Genomic DNA, 18215 nt, shown 5'->3' on the forward strand with positions numbered 1-18215 from the left:
AGCGAGGTGCCGTGTCCACAGCCCAGTAACCCAGAGTCCTCAACTAGGTCAGGTTCCAACACTGGCTCTTTCAGTTAAAAGACAAAGGCAAGGGAAGTATTCGTGGACAGAAGTGAGCTCAGTCCAGTTATGGAACTCAGATAACAGTTCACCTCACTGCTGTCGGATAGGAAGTGTGGATGGCATTGTTTGCCGAGTTACAGATAACTCCGAAAAACCAAGGAAGGCTGGAGGAGAAGGGTCCTTGGGCACAGAAACGGGGAGCAGAAAAGAAAAGGGAGACCAGAGGAAGAGAACTGCTGGTCAGGTGCCATCAGAGAAAAGAATGGGGCGGGGGGGGAGGCAGTTCGTGATGGTCACAATGAAAGAACGCAGTTCCAATTAGCAGGAAAAAAGCCAACTGATGATAATAAGAATGAGAATCATGTAAGTAAAAGGCAGTAAAATATTGCCTGAGATCATTTGCAGTATAATAGTGACATAAAGAGTTAGATTAACTATAATAATTCAGGTCCATATTCGGTACCCTACAAAACTTGGAGGAAACGAGATCCTTTTAAAAGGCAGAACCTCATTCCAACTCTCACTGAGACCTGCTGGGCTTAATATACAGATACTTGGGTGTATTTTCCCCTTTCAATGCTATTGTGGTCTCACTGCCATTCCATACAGACAGGACCACTGACAAGCCACTTGAGTCATTTAACCAACTCAGACACCCTTGTGTGGTCTGTTTAAAATTATTCTCTCAAAGTCAAAACCATGGCCGATAATATGTCTTGATTCTTCCATACCTAAGTTGAACACAACCCTTGGGTCAGTGGACTACACCTTGGGGGCTGGTCACACTGTCTGGGGTCATGTCTGTCAAGAGAGTGCATCTGTTTAATGGCCCTTGAAGGCGCCCGATTTTATTTTGGAGCAGGTAGTACTTCTCTCTTTGCATCGTGTGGCTTCAGAGATGCTGTCTCATGCTCACATGTTCTTAAATTGACCCTAAGACCATGACTTTTTAATCTGTGAACCATCTAGAGGGCCATGTGTCTTCAATAATAATTGTATCATTCCCCGTAATCCTCATTGCAGCAGTCACACATTGGTAGAAGGCTTACTTTTGATGTTACTAAAAGTATTGCTTTGGAAAGGGTCCTACCTTTTTGGTAAAGCTCAGTTCAGGCCCTGGCCCTTGTGGGATGTTACGAGCCAGCAACGAAAGGTTGCCCAGAGCTCTGGGAAGGAATTCGCTCGTGCTGGGCAGGGGCCCTTCCCGGGGGTGTCCTGTAACCAGTCAGAGCCAGTCACTAGTTGGTTCTGAACCCTTGGACGTGATGGGTCATGACCAGGGGAAGGTATGAAATTTGGAAAAAGAAGAGAAAACATCCAGGCCTCCCTCAACACCCTCTCACACCCAACACACACACACACACACACACACACACACACTCTCTCTCTCTCTCTCTCTATATATATATATATATATATATGAGGAAAGTGTTTTCTCTAGGGCATGTGGAGAAGCTTTCATCATATAAAATGTGGGACACACAGGAATGACTGACAGGACCTCCCTCCCCTCTAGGATGGGAAGGGTGGAGGGAGCTGCTGGTTGGAGGCCACCAGTGGGCCATCCCTCTAAGTGTTGAGGCTCCGACCGTCTACAGAGACAGTGTTTCTCCTCAGTCGACCTCCTCCCTCCAGCAACTCCCTCCAGCAACGTATTCAATTCCCCTTTGGCTAAAAAAAATTATGCTCGTGACTGGAGGTCGCTAGCCTTGAGCACCTCACACCTGGCTGACAAGAGGGGGAAGGGCCTGAGCTGACCCTGCCCACTCCCTGTTTTGTTGTTGTGCTGGCCCACACTGACCTTGACCTTGACCTGAATGCTGTGCTCTCTGTTTGCTAGGTTCTCCCCTATGGGTGTAGATCACATGAGTGGGCTTTCTGGTGTCAATGTCCCAGGCAACGCGTCTTCGGGCTGGTGCATCTTCATCTACAACCTTGGTCAAGATGCCGATGAGGGAATCCTCTGGCAGATGTTTGGCCCCTTTGGCGCAGTCACCAATGTGAAAGTGATTCGCGACTTCAACACCAACAAGTGCAAAGGCTTTGGTTTTGTGACCATGACAAACTATGAAGAAGCCGCGATGGCCATAGCAAGTCTGAACGGCTACCGCCTGGGGGACAAAATCTTACAGGTTTCCTTCAAAACCAACAAGTCCCACAAATAACTCGCTCATGCTTTTTTTGTACGGAATAGATAATTCAGAGTGAAGAAGTTGAAACTTTTTTGTTAGTGTACAACTCATTTTGCGCCAATTTTCACAAGTGTTTGTCTTAGTCTAAATGAGAAGTGAAAAGGTTTTTATACTCTGGGATGCAACCGACATGTTCAAATGTTTGAAATCCCACAATGTTAGACCAATTTTAAGTTTCTTAAGTTATTTCCTTTAAATATATATTAAACAGAAATCTAAGTAGACTGCGTTGACTAGCCAGTCCCTCGGGGGGTGGTGAAACTGAAGCATGCTTTAACTTCTGAGACTGTCTAACACTCGTTTCATCCGGTGTCGCCACAAACTGGATAAGAAAAAGAAATGACCTTTTAGTTTTCGTTTTTAAACTAAAGATGTTAGACAGATGCTGAGTGTGCATTTTCTCAACCACTTCAACATTTTAAACGATTTCTGCTTTGGTTGACATGAAATTGCCTCCCCAAGCAGGTCCCATTGCCACCTCCTGCGCACTCAGCCCCGGGCTCTGCCGAGTGGTCCTGGCAGTGGCCTCGGGCCATCCGATGTGGGCCACCACACGGGAGGGGGGCACACGCTGGGCCGGGCCCTCCCGAGGAGGATACGAACGTGTTTCGTAAGCCCAGGCGCCAATGGGAACGGACCAAAGAGTTTCAGGGAAACTCCATATATTCCCAAGTCAGATCTAAGCTCCAGGGACGCCTGAAGATGTGTTGCTACTCTGACATCCCGAATCCCTGTCCACACGTGGCATGCACGGGGCCCCACGCATCGGATACTGTTGTTCACAATCATTTTTCCTGTCTCCAAGAGCATTTAACAGAGCTCGAATGCGTAAGATAGCTCTATTTTTTAATAACACATAAACATTTGAGCATTGTATTTCTCGCATCCCTTCTCGTGAGCGCTAGACTTTTTTTCTATTTTAGTCAGATTTTGTTTTGAAATTTTGCTTTCGTATGAACACTCAGCAGAAAAGTACTTCTTGCCAGTTATCTATTAACAGAAAAAAAGAAAAAAAAAAAACCTTTGATTTGTAGTTTTAAAGATTAACCCTCAAAGTTCTCTTCATAACTGCCTTGACATTTTGGGTTGTTCTGTTCTGTTAATTTTCTTTTGCTTTTTTGTGTTTTTTGTTTGTTTTTACTTTTGCATTTAAGACCATTAAATTTGATTTTGTTTTGCTCGAATTTTGTTTTGTTTTTTATTTTACCTTTTCTTTCTTTTTGGCTAGGTGAGGTACAGATGGCCCAGCATTCAGGGAGGATGTATAAGATCTTAAACAAATACTTGCCTCAAGACAAAGCATTTACAAATCTGTGACGCAGGGATGTGCAGTCACAGATGGTGTTTTTTTAAATGGGGAGCCGGTAGGGAGAGTCTGCGAGGGCCTGAGAAGTAGCCAGAGCCAGACCTCCAGGTGGCAACTCAGGAGCGTGATCTGGTTTTTATAAATAACTAGTGTACAGAGAGAATAAAAAACAGGATAACTTAGTACCAGCAGTTTTTAACCTTGACATGAGATTAAAATATGTAACAATAGGCTGTTTTTTAGTTACCGATATCATGGAATTGCGGCATTATTTATCTATTTATCTATTTATTTATTTAAATGGGAAAAAATGGCCAATAGGTACAGCCTTCTTCAGAGCAGATCACTGTTCTGAGAAGCCCTTGAAAATCTGAGGCTGCCTGTCCCTTCCCTGTTACCCTCATACTTTATTGAGGGGCTGCCAGCTGCGTGCATTATCCTCCCAAATTTAAGATGTTGCCACGTTTTTTTTCCACCAGAGGCCAAGTTCATACCTTGAGGCCTTGTCTCATGAATTGGCCTATGCCATGGAGGACCTCCTCCCTCCAGCAGAAGCTTCCAGAGCCTAAGTCAAAGCCAGCTTACGTGCCTCCTCCTGAAACCCAGAACACATAGGTTCCCACTCTGTCGCCCCAGAGCACTCTTCACCCTGGGACTGGGATGCTTTTCTGCCTAAATATGCCTGGCAGGTTGTGCAGCCTCGGGCCAACATCTTCTCAGAGATGAGACGCGTGGTTCCGAAACCGACCCTGAAATCTCGTTGACACACAGTCCTGCCGGCCCTCGCTAGTGCTCGCTTTCTTATGTGGATTCTGTCATGAGTGTAAACTGAAGCGGCGGTGGGCTCGCAGCCAGCACCACCGCTTCTTTCTCCCCTGCCTTTTGATTTGAACCAGACTGATTATTCTGATGCTGGCCCAGATGAGAAAGAAATGTAAAGTACATATGAGACTTTGAAAGTCGCCTCAGGTTTCACAGTTGAGTAAAATTCTTGTATTATGTGGTCGCCACTCTCTGAACAGCCTTCTAGCTAAAAACCTCAATGTGTTTCTTTGGGAGTTTCAATCTGCAGGTGTGTGGAAGGGTTCCGCTTTTGACATGTTCCTCCTGAAAAGCAATTGTCATTCCCATCGAGGTACCAGATCCTGGCCCTGTGTCCGAAAAGTTCATTACATATTCTCTAGGCTTGTTTGCAAAAGGAAGATCGCATTTTTTAAAAGTCGCAATCCAAAAGAAAACGTTTTTTAAAAAATTTTTACACAGATCAATCATATTTGTATTTCACGAAATAAGTACTCTCCTTTTATTTGGGAATTTTGATGAACAAGAATTAAGAGTAAGTAAAGATAATTTATCAGAAGTTTGGTTTGGTACACAAATACCAAAGAGGCTTAGCTCGAACTCTATTTTGGCCTGTGTAACTTCCCCTAACAGTTGTTCGCTAAGCAGCTCCATTCTGCAAACTTGGTTCCGGTTGAGTTATCCATTTTTTTTGCCCTTGGCTTTGCCTTTCTTTAGCTTTTTGATGTAATGTGCCAGGCTGCGGTTTTCTGTGCTGGCTGTGCCTCTCCTTGCACATCCTGTGACTGGGATTCCCGTCCATAGGCAGATGGTGCTGGGTGGGCTCCGCCTTCTTTGTTCAGAAAGTGAGTCTTGCCCTTGCCAAGGGCAGCTGCCTTAACCTTTGAGAGTCTGCACTTGGTGTTAGTGCTGGAAACCCAGCGTCCAGGGTCTGCACCACGCTGCTACTGGAGCCGGCTCCTCTGAGCTGGCAGCTGGGAGGTCCCTGCTGGATCAGACAAGTAGATGAATTATTGGCAATAACTTTTATTCTCGTTGGCCTCCAAACTAGGGCCATTGACTGACCCAAGTCCGCCATCGGGCTTGAAAATCAAAGTTAGCATCACCCAGCTCTTCCATTTCACATCTGATTCAGTCTGATTTTTTTCCCCCCTGCTTTTTTGCAGCCTTCCTGGGTTGGATAAAAGAGAATAAGGATAAGCTGTCCAGGGTCTCTTTTCCCCAGCCTGCTCCCTAGCCTTCCACCTGAAATTCTTCCCGCCCTCCCAGGACCGAAGGCACCCCCCTCCCATCCGTCAGCCTTCCAGCCCAGCCGCAACCGCAGTCGCAAGCGCTTTCTGTCGAATGGCTCTGATAACTGACCCTTGCTCGCAACAGCAGCAGAACCTGAATCCCAGATCTCCGACAGGGTTCCAGGTTCCAAACCTTTTGATTTGCCTCTGACTTCTAATGATTGTATCATATATTTTTCCACAGCCTTTTGGCAACATAGTTCAGTTTTTCCATTGAGTCATTTTAAAAAGAAAACTTACTTGTAAGTCACCGCCAGGACCTACGTTAGGCTGACCGATGGTCTGAGCAGTGACTATGAGAGGACTGTATTGCACTTCCACCGCAAGAGAAGGCTTGTCCGTTGGTTGGGGCCACCTCTTTACCATGTGATGTTCCGTTTACAGTGACTCGCTCGGGGTGGGGGGAGCTTTACTAACTGGTCCCCATGTTGTACAGTAGATGGGTAGACATTTTGTATATTAGTGTGTTTTAAGTTATTGATTTGTTTTATATAAAATAATTTATTTTTCAGGTACCATTTTTCATTTTAACTTTGTTTTTACATGGGTTTGTTTTCAATAAAGTATGACACTGCTGTCCAAAAGTCAACAATAAAATGAATCCCATTGTGTTATTTTGAGGATGCTTATGTAACTAGCTTTTTTTTTTTTTTTAATTTTCAGGGGGGAAAAGCCCTTCTCAGTTTTCCATCTCCCCATTTGCCTTTTTATCCTTGTGAATAAATGTTCTTTAGTGTTTTAGGAGGAAAAAAGCAAACCTAGATTTTGATAATCCAGAAGATTTCAGATTAATAAAGAAGCTTTGAAAGAAGACCATTTTTCAAAATTTTGGTGAAGTGTGAATATTTTTTGTCAATGGCTTTCTCAAAGAGAATGAAACTTTTGCACCATTTTCAGAGTTTTTATAGAGATGCCAAATTGATATATTTACATGTAATGGAAACATGAAAAAGTTTTATTAAACAATTGTTCATAGCTGTGTAGACATTTTAATTCAGTTTCCAAAGTTCTCAAAGCGTATTTTTGGAGTACAGAGTGGTAACGGTTTGGGGTGTTACGATTCCAAACGTTCGATTGTCCGATACTTAGTTCTTTCCACAGGTATCAGGTTTGTGTTAAACACTGTATGTGAACTATGACTGGAATTCTGTGATATTTTGGTAATAAATGAAGTGGGATCATTGAGATGTGGTGCTGTAGGGGTGATGGTGTATGACTTGTAAGCAGCCAACGCTGACGGAGCGCCAGCCAGGGCTGCAGCTGACTTGCTCATAGGTAAACTTGGGCTGCCCACTCCCTAGCTCTCCGTGTGTGCCAGGCCATGGCCTTGGCCCATGCATGGAGGGAGGAGGCCCTCGAATTCCCCAGCCTGGCACTGGACTGTGTGACCTGCTCTCCACGGCCCTCTGCCTCTGCCCAGTTGTTGACTCCTCCCCTGGACACACTCGTAAGCCAGCTCCCTCCCCTCAGAGACCCAGAGGCCCCTCATCTCCAGCTTCGAATGTTCTCGGGCCTCCCGCGTGTTGTCCCTGGGCGTTTCCTGTCTGTTTGCTCCCCATTCCTGAGCCCCGTGGCCATGCCGAGTGTCTTCTAACACGGGTCTCCTTTGCTGATATAGGAAAGTGAATTCTAACCTGGAGGCGGGACAAGCACAAGGGCCTAAGGGTCAGAGTCTTAGGTCTGAATCCTGGCTCTGCCTGCTCCTCGGTGTGCAATGCGGACAAGGCACTGACTCACCACATCTTAGTGTCCCCGACTGTGAAACGGGGTCCATAACGCCACCCCCTAGATCCTCTGAAAAGGAAAACAGATCTAGTAGGTACTGCACTTGCCATGCCACTCTGAGTCTGAGAAGCATCCAGAAGGAAGGTTGGGGTCAGCAGAGCAGCAGCCTCCACGCTCTCCCACAGCTGGCGGGCTCCACCGAAACCTGCCAGCGGGCCTCTCCACCAGGCACTCACATAGCCTTCTCTAAGGTCACTGTTGTTTCTTTCGTGTGTGTGTCTCCTGTAGTTCTGGGTTCATCTCCCTCTTTTCCAGATGTGACTAAACAGCCCCATGGGTTCTGGGGAGGCCTCAGAATATCCAGCCTGTGTCTGTCACGGGGAGCGGGCCTGCAGCACCTGGAGAAGAAGGACCACATTCCAGCAGGAGGTAGTTTCAGGGGTGTCCCTCATGTGCTCAGACCCAGAGGCCAGTGCAGGGCCTCTGGCAGGGGCTCTTGGGGTCTCAGGCGACTCCTTGGGAGTGGACAGTCCCAGGCGTCGCGTGCAGCTGTGCACTGAGAAGGGACCACCTGGCTGTCGGCCCTTGCCAATGCCACAGAGAGCAGGACTTCTCAGACTGGAGTGCACCCTCCTCCGCCAGGGGCCCTGTTAAAAGGCAGATTCACGTTGGGCAGGGCGGGGGGCGAGCCCCGGCGATACCCCCACTGCAGGGACCACTTCGAGAAGCAGGAGGTTTAACGGAGCCCTGAGTGGGGCTGTGTTTTAACGAAGAAAGACTTGCCGCCCCCATCCCCACCTCTGGTGCCAGAGACGGCTTCGGACTCCCCCTCACCCCAGGGGCAGGAGCCCTGAGAAGCCGAGCCCCAGGTGCCAGGCGGGGGAGCCCTTGCCGCCAGACTGCCTCAGCGCCGGCTGCTTTCATGTTCCGATCAAGGTTAAGGCTCTGAGGGCCTGATGCCTGCATCCCTTTGTCTTTAGGTTTTTTGTTCATTTAACCTCAATAATTTCTTTGCACAATTTAATAGGATTTCCGGAAGAGAAGGGAGAAAATCATGGTGGCCAGTGTCATCCCAGAGAACTGCGTTCTGTGTTTAGCGATAAGCAGGACCGAGTCATGACGTGAGTGTTTTTCACTGGGCTGTGAGGGGCTTGGTGAATGGACCGCTTACCCTTTGCCCCTGGACCTGGCGCCCCCACCGAGCAGGACCAAGAAGGCAGGGGCTCACCAGCCTCTGACGAGCGGCAGTCCAGGCTTCCCAGCCCACCGGCTTTGGGAAGCCACACAGAGTCCTGCAGCAGAATTAAAGCTGGCCGGGGAGCATTCGTCCCAAGTTACGGAGTGCTTTGCCCACTTGTCTTGGCTTTGGCGAGCACATTTTATTTCACCCGGGGGTACAAAGGAACAGACCAAAGACCCCTGACTTCACGCGTAGGTATACTGAGTGCTGGGGCGCGTGGGGCAGCAAGGGGCCCCGGGGGGCGACGCTGACAGCAGTTAACAGGAGGGAGCTACAAGGAGCTGGAGGTAATGGGGAGAAATGATAGCTGCCGTCCGCTGTGAGTCGTGCTGCGGGCTTTACACAGCACCTTTCTGCACATTGTGGGCACGTCCGCCCCGCGAGGAAGGCGTCGGAGTGGCTGTTGTTCCCATACCCATTTTGCAGATGATATGCTGGAGCCGAGGCAGCTGGAAAATAGGCCACTCGGCGCTGTGAAGGGAGCCTGATGTTCACTTCCTTGAATGCCAGGTCCTCGCCCCTTTGATCGTCCCCTCTGCTTGAATTCCACCTCCTGGACTGTCATCTCTCACTGGTCGTGTGGACTGGCCCGGCGCCGGGAGGGGGCAACGCCATTTCAGTGGATTTGCAAAGGGCATCTGGCGATGGTGTGTGTGCTCTGAATAGGAAGGGAGCGGGGGTGAAATGAGAAAATTGACCACAGCGCAACTGTTCCAAGGTAAAAATAAAAAGTAGTAAGTACGAGAACCTTAGAGATGTGTCAGAGATGGAGGTAGCAAGGTCCCAGCTCTGCAGGGAGAGTGAGAAGAAAATCAGGAGGGAGACGAGGTGTCTGGGGCCCGGACTCACAGAAAAAACGAGCACAAACTTTAAATATGCTTTGTAAAAAGCCTTCTGATTTTTTTTTTTTGGTAATTTTTTTTTTTAAGTCCTAAAACATTCCACTCATCTGCTTCCATGACAGAAGAAAAAAAAAAATAAAGTCTCAGCATTTAGCAAGCTATTTTTAAACTCTTCGGTTTAAAATTCCACACAAAGTTGCAGTCTTAAATGTTTTAAATTTAAAGAGATAATTTGTGGAAAGCAGTCTCTTCCCCTTTTCAGGCCCTTTTAACTGCCGCCCCACCCCACTCCCACACCCAGTGCAGGTTATATCCTTAAAAATCCAAGAGTCAGACTGGAAGGCGTGAGCAGCGTGTCCAGGAGGGTGAGGAGGCAGGGGGCAGAGGGAAGAAGAGGCCAAGACCCTCCAAGTCACCGCTTTGTAACAGCAGGTGGGCTCCCGACGGGCTAGGGGACCCCTCTCCACCCCTCGAGCATCTCAGAGGAAAGGGCAGCACTCCCTGGGTCAGGACGCACTCCCGTCGCACGGCCATCTTCTCCCTGTCCCCTCACGTCGCCGACTCCCCTCTGTGCATGTCCTTCTCGGTCCACAGTTTCCATTTTTATGACCCCAGTCCTGTCAGCCTCTCGATCACCTCTCTAAGGGCTCTGTCTCCAAAGAAGGTCACATTCAAAGGTCCTGGGCGTTAGGACATCAGGGGACACAATTCAACCCATAACAGGCCCCTTCAGGGTTTGTCGCTGGGTCTTCTCAAGTTCTCCAAAGCAGAGCACGGGGCGGAGGTAATTGCTCGCCTCTTGCTGAGTTCCCCTCAGTGGATTTCAGGGAGGAGAAGACTGAGCAAACTGTCCGTCTGGCCTAGAAAGTTATGCCCTGATCGATTTAGTGTGAAGAGGCCAGCAGGATGGACTACATAAGTTGTGGGGCCCAGTGAAAAATGAAAATGTGGGGCTCCTTGTTCAAAAATTATTAAGAACCTCAGATGCACAAAACGTGATCTTCCATACACTGGAACATTACTCAGCCACAAAAAGGGAGCGAAGCACTGATACTCCCTACAACAAGGATGAACCTAGAAAATGTGATGCTCAGAAAAGCCAGACACGAAAGGCTCCATAGTGTGTGTTTCCATCTATGTGAAATGCCCAGAATAGGTAGACTGCATAGAAAGTGGATTAGTCATTGCCAGGGGCTGGCAGATGGGGATGGGGAGCAACTGCTAATGGGGATGGGTCTCCTTTTGGGGGGACGAAAATGCTTTGGAACTAGACACAGGTGGCAGTTGTATGACATTGTAAGAGTACAAAGGGCCACTGAATTGGTCACTTTAAAATGATGAATTTTCTGTTATGTGAATTTCACCTGAATTAAAAAACAAGATTCATCTTAGGGGCTTAACTACCAAGAGTTTGATACGTGCAGTAGACCAGTTGACCTCATCATGGGTCATCAGCCCCTGTGGCATCCCCTTTCAGTACTCCAGCTTGCCAAGTGGGACTGCTCACACGAGAATACCGAGTCTGTGCTCACACTCTTTCAACAGACATTAACTGAGGACCCACGCATTAGTTTGCCAGGACGGCTTAAACAATGGAAACTTAGCATCTCGCATTCTGGTAGCCTCACCCAGCTCTCTGCCTTCACCTTCGCCTCTGTCCTCCCTGTGTGCACGTCTGCGTCCAAATTTCCCCTTTTTATAAGGACACCAGTCCTATTTGATTTGGGGCCCTCCTTACTCCAGTGCGACCTCATCTTAACTGATTATATCTACAATGACCCTAATCCCCAATAAGGTCACATTCTGAGGTATTGGGGGTAATGTGAATCTGTGGGGACACAGTTCAACCCATAACAGTCTCCTGAGTGCCGGCTCTGGAGAACAAAGATCGATGAAAAGGGCACCATCCTTGTCCTCATAGAGCACGTGCTACACTGCTCAAGGTTCCCCATGATGAGAGAGGCACGGGATTCGAGCGGAAGTGCACAGGAAGGTGTAAAGCTGTCTGACGTGGTCTCACCATCCAGGCGCATTCTCAGGGGGCCCACCTTGCCCAGGGTCTAAGCGGATTGGGTGTTGTTCAGGCCACTCTGTGTCCTTTCAGCTGAGTCCCGGCCGGGCACGGTAGAACCACGCATTGCTTCACCACAGAATAGAAATCTTAAGAGGCAAAACCCGAAACCTGATCCTTCACCACAGATTGTTAGAGAAGTCTTGCGGGAAAGGCAGGTGACGGTTAGTAAGGGGGTTAGTAAGGGAAGTGCCGGAGGCCGGGAGGCGAGCCGCAGACAGGGTAGCGCTGCACTGCCACCTCGGACCCCACGCTGGGTCCTGGCCATTCCCTCAGTCCCTGCATTCCAGAGACACCGAAGGCAGAGGGTATGGGAGGGAGAGGAGGGTCGCAGCCTTGAAGACCCCAACCTCCCGCTCCATCTGTGTCTTAGAATCTGCCATTCCCCGCTGCGATGGTGACCCTGGCCCCCAGTCTTGCTCCAGCCTTCCCGCCTGCCCTCTGGCAATGCCGCCCCTTGGCCCTGCCTGTGAACCATGGCCTTCATTTTCTGTATTCTGATGCTTTGATATATTGGGGTCTTGCTGGCCCCGGAGGGACTGCCCCTTCCTGGGGTGGCCAGTTCCTAGAGACGAAAATCCGCTCGCCAAAGAGCAGGCCTTCCATGTGCCAACCAACCAGTCCAGAGCTGATGCTCCCAACCGCCTCTGTCGTCAGCTCTCACCCTCAGGGCCACTGTCTCTCTGTCCTGATCACCCCAGGGCCAGGCGCCAGACAACCAGGGCCAGCCCCTAAGCCCCGAGCCCACTGAAATCACTCACACTAGCCAGACTCCCCCGCTCTCTGGTTTCCTAGCCACCCAGCTCTCCTCCCTCCTGCCGCCTGTGCATGTCCCTCCAGAAATAACTCTGTGTGTGTTTAAGCAAATCTACCGATCTATACCATAAGGTGTTTTAGGCAGACGGATGAGGCCATCAGATCTGTGCCTTAAACCCACCCGAATGCTGAGAGGGGAATGGCTCTCTGCACGTACAGCTCCGAGCATCTTCGCAATTGTTGGCCTATTTCACTCAGCAAATGTTTTCAAGTTCATCCATGTCGTAGCATGTATCAGAGCCTCATTTCTTTGAATGGCTGAATACTATTCCATGGTAATCCTAGACCACAGTTTGTTTATCCATTCATCTGTCAATGGACACTTCCGTTGCTTCCACCTTTTAGTTACTGTGAATAATGCTGCTGAGAACATGGGCGTGCAACTATCTTTCAGTCCCACTGTTTTTTCTCTCTTCTCCCCTCCCCATCGCCCCTTCCTAGGTCATGGTAACAGAAGAAGAGTTGATAATGGCACCCAAGACTGAAGAGACAGACCCTAGCATGAGAAGGCCTAAGAAATATGCTAAAAGCATGCCTCATGCTTTGTGACTTTCATGGGGCCCAGACACTTTGGCCTTCATGGGTCCCATCCTCCATTAAAAAAATAATTTAAAATTATATTATACAACTGAGTTGGCCTACAAATGATGCAGAACGGGGCAAACTCCCCCAAGTTGCGGGAAACTCAAGCCCTGCACTGAGAGAGAAGAGGGTTCTTGGCGGAGAGTAAGAAAGCATCCAAACACACGCCAAAGCTAGAGTCAAAAGGAGAGATTATTAGAGACGGGGTGACGCTCCAAAGACAGAGCCAGAGAATGAGAAAGCCTGAGAGAGACTCAGAGGGACAGAGACAGTAGAGAGACAAGGACAGCGAGAGACAAAGACACTGAGAAGGACAGATTAAAGGCACTGAAAGGGACCCTTAATGTTTGGGGAATTCGGTATATTTACATATCATTCTTCAGTTCCTGTGAGTTACAGATTAAAGACTTCGTTTACCCATTTTCCTTTGATATGGACATACAGTGAGGAAGGACAGGAGTAAGTAGCGTGAAAGGCCTGCTGGCAGTTCCCAGCCTGTGACCCATAGGTTCCCCATGGTTTTAGCCACAGGGAATGAATGATTTTATTTTGTGTAGGGCGCCACCTAAACACTGTTTTTCCTGTTTTCCCTTCAGGGTGCGGGGAAATGGGTCGTCAGCAGTCCCAGCAGAAATCGACCTTCTTCTGCAGGTGTCCTCGGGGTCAGGCTGCCGGGCTGCTCAGCACATTGCAGTCTCTGGATACAGCTTGATTTAACACTTTAGTTCTCTTGCCTCCTCCCTACATTATAAATGAACATAATTCAGTCTAGATTATACTTTTCCTTCTAATTTTAAAAGAAATTAAACATTTGCAAGGGCCCCCAAAGGATTGTGGGCCCTAAGCACTTAATAGGTAACTCGGCTCTGCTAAGCAGTCAGGCCTGGTTCCTTGAAAGGTCTGATTGTCTTATGAACTATGTAAGCTCCTCCCTGATGTTTCCACAGGCCAATCCTTTGCACTGGAACATTCCCCCACCTCCCCACCCCCGATGATCCCTTCCTTTGGGCAGCGAGTCCAGCTGCCCAAAGCTTCTCAAACACCTTTGATTGACACATTGGAAGAGGTCAGATCCCCTTAACAACAAGACAGAAGCTAGAACAGTCCATTTAAGTAAAGAGAAAGTCTTCATAAAGTCAGCTTGAGTCAGGCTGCAGAAGCAGCATGAAAACCCCAGAGTCATCTAATGCAGATTTAAGAAAAAAGACAGGTCCATTCTATAAGAAAATACCTGAAACTGGCTTTACGGTCGACGCCTTTCAGGATGGATTGGTCGAAGGTTGTACAGCCTATCTTCTCGCACATTTTCATTCCGATCTTTATGCTAGATTGTCTAAAACCTTCACATTTCCAGTTTATTTTAGTGAGATAATGGCAATTTGTCGAAGAGCAAACTTCATGCGCAAGAACAATATACCCACTCATGGCCCGTGGACACTGGTGATATGGTGAATGCTGTCGGAGTTGTTTTGCGTGATGCCAGTTCCTGTCCAGGTGCTGTCATGATCCTCTTTAATCTTCCTAATGGCGATGTCACATTACGCACCGGCGACTTCCAAGCAGATCCCACCAAGTCCACGTGCGTTAACCTAGGTACCACACGCTGCAGCCCAGAATACTCCTTTCCATCTCAGCCAGAGGTTATCTAGTTTGCCATCACCACTGCCTTAGAGGCTGTAACTCTAAACCCACGCACTCTTGTCTGGGGCACTTATTCTATTGGGAAAAAGAAGGTCTTCCTAAGTCATTGCTGATATTTTAGGTTCAAAAGTGGGCATGTCCCAAGAAAAATATAAAACATTACAGGGCCTCAGTGTACCAGAAGTTAACTCCCTCATCACTACAGACATGTGCAATTCACTGATTCACTTTCTTCTAATGATGAAAATTATTTTTAAAGGTTCACAGTCATTTGAAGAAGTGTGACGGGAGATACGATCAGATTTAGGCTTTCGACCTACTGATGGACACGTTCTAACAAGTTAATGAGTATAGCAGATGTTACTCCCCAGACCAAAGAAAGCACTGCAATACGTGGAATTCTTTATAGTGAACACAGCAGCTACCTAGAGATGAAACGTTTTGTGCAGTGGCCAAAGCCCCAGAAAATCATAGCTCCCATGAATGTTGGCACCTTGAAACCTAGGCACACAATGGGGGAATATTTTAATGAATGGAAATTGGAAGCTGGATATTGATGTTACCTCATAGGACTCAGAAGTAGTTAAGTAACTTAGGCGTAGGCGTAGCTTGTTAGTAGTTAAATCTTCAGTGATATGAAATATACTTTATGTGAAAAACCCACGAAGGTCACTCATTGAGCTTATTTTCTTATTTACATTTGAATAACATGTTCGCGGTGCTGAGCGCCTCTCAGTATCATCCATGATAACAAGACCCATCTCTGCAATACCTTTGGTTCTTGCTCCTTCCCATGGGGGCAATTATGTTCTGCATCCAGCCTTAAGAGAGGAAATAAAGGCAGATTTAGGGACAAAAAGGATTCAGGATCATGGATAACTAGATTGAAAGCATTATATATAAGTAATCATATACCTTTGAAATTATTTAATATGGGGCATATTTTTATGAGATAAAACTTTCGTATGAGAGGTATACTCAAATAAAAAAACGAATCTTAAGTTTGCCGAGATTTAAAAAAAAACAAAAAACTTCGATATCCTCCTTATAGCCCTTGAATGCCTTAGCCTCTGGAGGCTCCCACTTCTTTGCCTTGAAAATGGAGAATAATGCTGCTGACTTCAGAGACTGGAAGAAGAAATCAGTGCCTGCCACATGCACAGCCTTTGCTTCCACATCACCCTGCCCACGGCCAGCAGACAGGCCAGGGGTCTATGCTGGGACCTGGGGACGAGACTCAGCCCTAGCCAGAGCCAGCCAGATTCTCTTTCTGATGCTAGCCGTGTGGCCGTGGGCAACTTCCTTCCCCTCTGCCAGCTTCGAGTGCCTGCCTGTGTGAGAAGGCTAAGGATAGCATCCACCTCGAAAGGCTGTGGAATGGCGCTAAATAAGATGCTGCTTCCTGAGGCCCAACGCACTGTCTGGAACGGAGGAGGCGCGGCGCCAGTGCCAGCAGCTATTATTATACCTCGAGAAGGAGAACAGGAGATGGAGGAGAGACTGCCCGGTAGGAGAGGGAGCAGAGTGGGAAGGAAGCCAGACAGAAGGCAGACAGATGGCGGAGGCCTGTGGGCACCAGAAGCGGGAACGAGCAGGGCGCTCTGAGCCAAGGGGTGACGCAGAGGGCCTGTTTGCAGGGGCTGCCCTGGCCAAGCCCCACAGACTGGGCAGCTGACACAACAGACGTGGGTTCACTCACAGTTCTGGAGGCTGTGGGTTTATGATCAAGGTGTAGGCAGGGTTGGTTTCTCCTGAGACCTCTCTCCTTGGCCCGTAGTCCTCACGTGGTCTCCCCTTTGTGCGTGTCTGTGTCCTAATCCCCTCTTCTTACAAGGACACCAGTCATATCGGATTAAGGCCCACCCCCAATGACCTCATTTTAACTTGATTATCTCTTTAAAGACTGTATCTCCAAATACATTCTGAGGTGCCGGGGGTTAGGACTTCAACACATGACTTTGGAGGGACACCATTCGGGGGACGGAGGGATCGTCCAGGTGAGCCCACGAGGCCCGGCTGCATGGTTAGATGCCCGCCTCCCTCATTCAGGTCCATTCCGGCAACAAAGAGCCTAAGAAAACCAGTATGTGAAGCACTTAGCACTCTGCCTGGCCTGGTAGGAACTCGATAAATTACAGCTATTATTATTATTAAGATTATTTGGTTGGCAATATTAATACTAGAAAAAATATCATTTTGGTCAAAAAGATAAAGAACCTGATTATATAATGCTAAACATTACAATAAAATTGGAGACCTGGCCTTATTAAACCTATATGCTTCATAAAATTTAATAACCAAATAAAAAATATCAGGAAAAGAGGAAATCGACAGAAACATAATTACAGTGAGAATCGAATATTATCCTATGGCATATTGAGTGTAAAAAAGAAATACTTGATTTAGCAAACTCACTCCTTGGTACTTATCCAAACGAAGTGAAAACTCACACAAAAATCTGCACGCGGACATTTATAGTGGCTTTATTCATAATTACCAAAATTTGAAAGCAACCAAGACGTCCTTCAACAGATGAATGGATAAACAAGCTGTGGAACATCCAGACAATGGAATATTATTCATCGCTAAAAAGAAACGAGCTATCAAGCCATGAAAAGGCATGGAGGAACATCAAAAGCATGTCACTAAGTGAAGGAACCCATCTGAAGAGGCTACATACGAAATGATCCCAACTCTATGGCATTCTGGAAAAGGCAAAACTGTGGAGACGGCGGAAGGATCGGTGGCTGCCAGGGGTTGGGTGGTGGGGAGGGACAAATACCCAGATTGCAGAGGATTTTTAGGGCAGTAAAATTTCCCTGTGTGGCAGAAACGTCATCGCACATTTATCGAACCCTATAGAATGTGTAACACCAAGACTGACCCCAAATGTAAACTATGGACTTGGGTGACAATGATGCGTCAATGTAGGTTCATCTGTTATAACAATTGCTCCTCTCTGATGCCATGATGAAATGGGGGAGGCTGTTGGGGAGCAAGGGTTATATCGAAAACTGTAGCTTAAGCTCAATTTTGCTGTGAACCTAAAACTGCTCTAAAAATAAAGTTACGTATTAAAAAAAGAATGCTCACTAATTGTTTTTTTACATTTATGCCTGTATCAAGAATCTATTACTGTTTAGTAAGATGAATACATTTAATTTATGCACCTATTCATAAAGAATCATGATGCATAGATTTGAATGTTATAATTAATTCGTATACCAAAGTTGACACCTTACGAATAATAAGTAGCTCTTTTTAAAAATAAACTTTTTATTTTAGAAGAGTTACTTTTACAGAAAAATTGCAAAGATGGTACAGATGAATGGATAAACAAGCTGTGGAACATCCAGACAATGGGTGTTCCCACACACGCCACACCATTTCCCCTATTTGCAACATCTTACGTTAGTACAGGATTTTGTTACAATTTACTAACCAGTACTGATACATTATCATTAACAGAAGTCCATATTTTATTCAGATTTTCTTAAAATTTCCCTAGTGTCCTTTCTGTGTCCTAGAACCCCACATGACATTTCATCGTCACATCTCCTGAAACTCCTCTTGGCTGAGACAGTCTCTCAGGCTTCCCTTGTTTTTAATGACCTTGACCCCAAAGAGGAGGACTGGTCGGGAAC

General features: G+C 47.3%; 1 protein-coding gene and 1 pseudogene across 1 annotated transcript in view; both read left to right on the forward strand.

Annotated features, from left to right (window-relative positions):
• Positions 1–6465, forward strand: part of ELAVL1 (ELAV like RNA binding protein 1) — a 35232-nt gene extending 28767 nt beyond the window's left edge. The window contains exon 6 of the mRNA XM_039857863.1: positions 1904–6465. Within this exon, the coding sequence (XP_039713797.1) occupies positions 1904–2228 (325 nt within the window). The 3' untranslated portion in view covers positions 2229–6465. The remainder of the gene's footprint in view (positions 1–1903) is intronic.
• Positions 6466–8495: 2030 nt separating this feature from the next.
• LOC120599343 (DNA cross-link repair 1A protein-like) lies at positions 8496–15554 on the forward strand (annotated as a pseudogene).
• Positions 15555–18215: the final 2661 nt, after the last annotated feature.

This window comes from Pteropus medius, unplaced genomic scaffold, assembly GCF_902729225.1.
Source record: "Pteropus medius unplaced genomic scaffold, Ma_sr-lr_union100, whole genome shotgun sequence".
Taxonomy (NCBI): domain Eukaryota; kingdom Metazoa; phylum Chordata; class Mammalia; order Chiroptera; family Pteropodidae; genus Pteropus; species Pteropus medius.